The sequence below is a fragment of the Notothenia coriiceps genome, unplaced genomic scaffold (assembly GCF_000735185.1).
Source record: "Notothenia coriiceps isolate Sejong01 unplaced genomic scaffold, NC01 NC01_scaffold00016872, whole genome shotgun sequence".
NCBI lineage: Eukaryota > Metazoa > Chordata > Actinopteri > Perciformes > Nototheniidae > Notothenia > Notothenia coriiceps.
Genome location: NW_011349573.1, coordinates 358,168 through 360,227, shown reverse-complemented (window position 1 = coordinate 360,227; position 2,060 = coordinate 358,168). Strand labels below are relative to the sequence as shown.

General features: G+C 37.4%; 1 protein-coding gene across 1 annotated transcript in view; it reads right to left on the bottom strand.

The window, feature by feature from the left end:
* hibadhb (3-hydroxyisobutyrate dehydrogenase b) overlaps positions 1-654 on the bottom strand; it is a gene marked incomplete at its 5' end in the record, with an annotated part of 3,079 nt that extends 2,425 nt beyond the window's left edge. Inside the window, 2 exons of the mRNA XM_010776325.1 lie at positions 262-338; positions 496-654. Coding sequence (XP_010774627.1) covers positions 262-338; positions 496-654 — 236 coding nt within the window. The remainder of the gene's footprint in view (positions 1-261; positions 339-495) is intronic.
* Positions 655-2,060: the final 1,406 nt, after the last annotated feature.

Genomic DNA, 2,060 nt, shown 5'->3' with positions numbered 1-2,060 from the left:
ACGGAAGTGTAGTACCGCCGTTTGGCCAGCACGAATATTTTCATCTGAGTCCGGCGCACTTCCTGGGGGCTTGGTGTAGCCTACCCCAGCCATACCCTGGCGCTGCCACTGGGCGGGCCATTCTGCACATGCGTTAAATGCGTTAAATATTTTAACGCAATTCATTAAAAAAAAAAAATTACTGCCGTTAACGCGATAATTTTGACAGCATTATTTAAAATGAATGTATATGATTTATTTTATTTGTAACCAAGAGTTCACCTGATTCCCAAGTTCATCGTCTCTGAAGTCCCAATCATTCCAATGGCCAGAAGCATGTTGTTACAGATTTTAGCAGCCTGTAATGAAATAACAGTATGTTAAAGCTCACATACTTGAACACCACTGTAATTAATTGTATTTTATGACTCAAATGTTTGATTTATTCAATTGGCAAAAGCCTACAAAAACTCAAACTACTCTCTATACATCAGTAACATTCAGTATATGACCCACCTGTCCAGTTCCAACCTGGCCGCAGTACACCACATTAGCTCCCATGCAGGTGAGCAGCTCTTTGGCTGCAGTGAATTCCTCCTCTGCTCCTCCAACCATAAAAGTCAGTTTTCCCGAACTGGCAGCCCCCACACCTAGGAAGGCAAAGTTGTGCTTAGATACAATGAACCAAGTGCACACATGCAGAGATGGTTATTAAATAGGGATTCTCTCAAAGTGTCCTTAGTTGAAATGCATTGGTTATTTGAAAGCATTAAAATGAGAGAAAGTAAGTACCGTTTATCAAACAGCCTTCTCAAAGTTGCTGGAATAGCACCTACCATACCTTTTTATTTATTTATTTTTTTTAAATGGAGGATATAGGTTGCATCAACTTTGGTTGTACCCAGTATCACACACGCACTCAATTTACAATTTGCATTTGAACAAATCCTACTATAAGGATGCATTGGGCAGGGGTTTTATTTACAGCACTTGAGCTATAGATTAGTTAGATGCCTTGCTCAAGGGTCACCTCAGTTAACCAAGAGATTAACTGGTAGCTAGTACAACACTCCAGTTCCCAAGCTTAGTCCTTACAGCCTGAACTACTGCTGCCACGATTTTTATGAATGATTTTAAATAAACACATGTACAGTAGGGACTAGGGATGCCAGAAACTGACCATGATCAAATTCGAAAATCGGACAGCCCTGGCGGATATTAATCGATTATTCGCAGAGTGCAGCGGTCTGCACTCTGCGCAGCCTGCGCTGCTGGCTTCCTCCAAGTTTACAGTAAAACAAACTGGTGGTGTGAACAATGGCCATTTACAATTATTAATACTATTATTAGCATTAGTCTATATTTTCTGGACAGGCTACTTTGTACACTCCGGACAGTAAAATGTAGGATCCATAATGGAGTTGATACTCTCTGTTTACTCTTTTTTTTTTTTTTAGGTCTTTTAGTGTAACAGACTAAAAATTTCTTAAATAAAACGTTTATATACCCCTTTTATTTCATAATCAGTTTTCAAATAGAGTTATGAAACAATATATGCGGAACAACGTTACTGTCTCCCATATATTGTTTCATAAACTCTATTTGAAAAACTGAATTTTGAATAAAAGGTGGTATTAAACGTTTATTTTAAGAAATTTTTAGTCTGTTACTAAAAGACCTAAGAAAAAAAAAAAAAAGAGTAACACAGAGAGTATCAACCATATGGATCGCGGTGACGGGTTTACTGTCCGGAGAGTAGAAAATTTCACCTCTTGAACGTGTTAACCAACTGACTGATGTTATGAAAAGACGGGGTGAGATATATAATATACTATCCGCATACTATATATTGTGTGTGTCTTGATTAAAACGTCTGGGATAGGGAGGCATCAGAAAGTCTTCATCTCTCTTTACGGTCGCAAGAGCCAAATGTCCGTGACATTCAAAACATATATATATCAATCTATCATATATATATCATATATATATCTTAAATACTACTACCTACGTAAAATGGTGATTTTATGTCGTTGTGTAGAAACTAAGTACAGCAATATTGACCTTATAAATGTTAATAATAA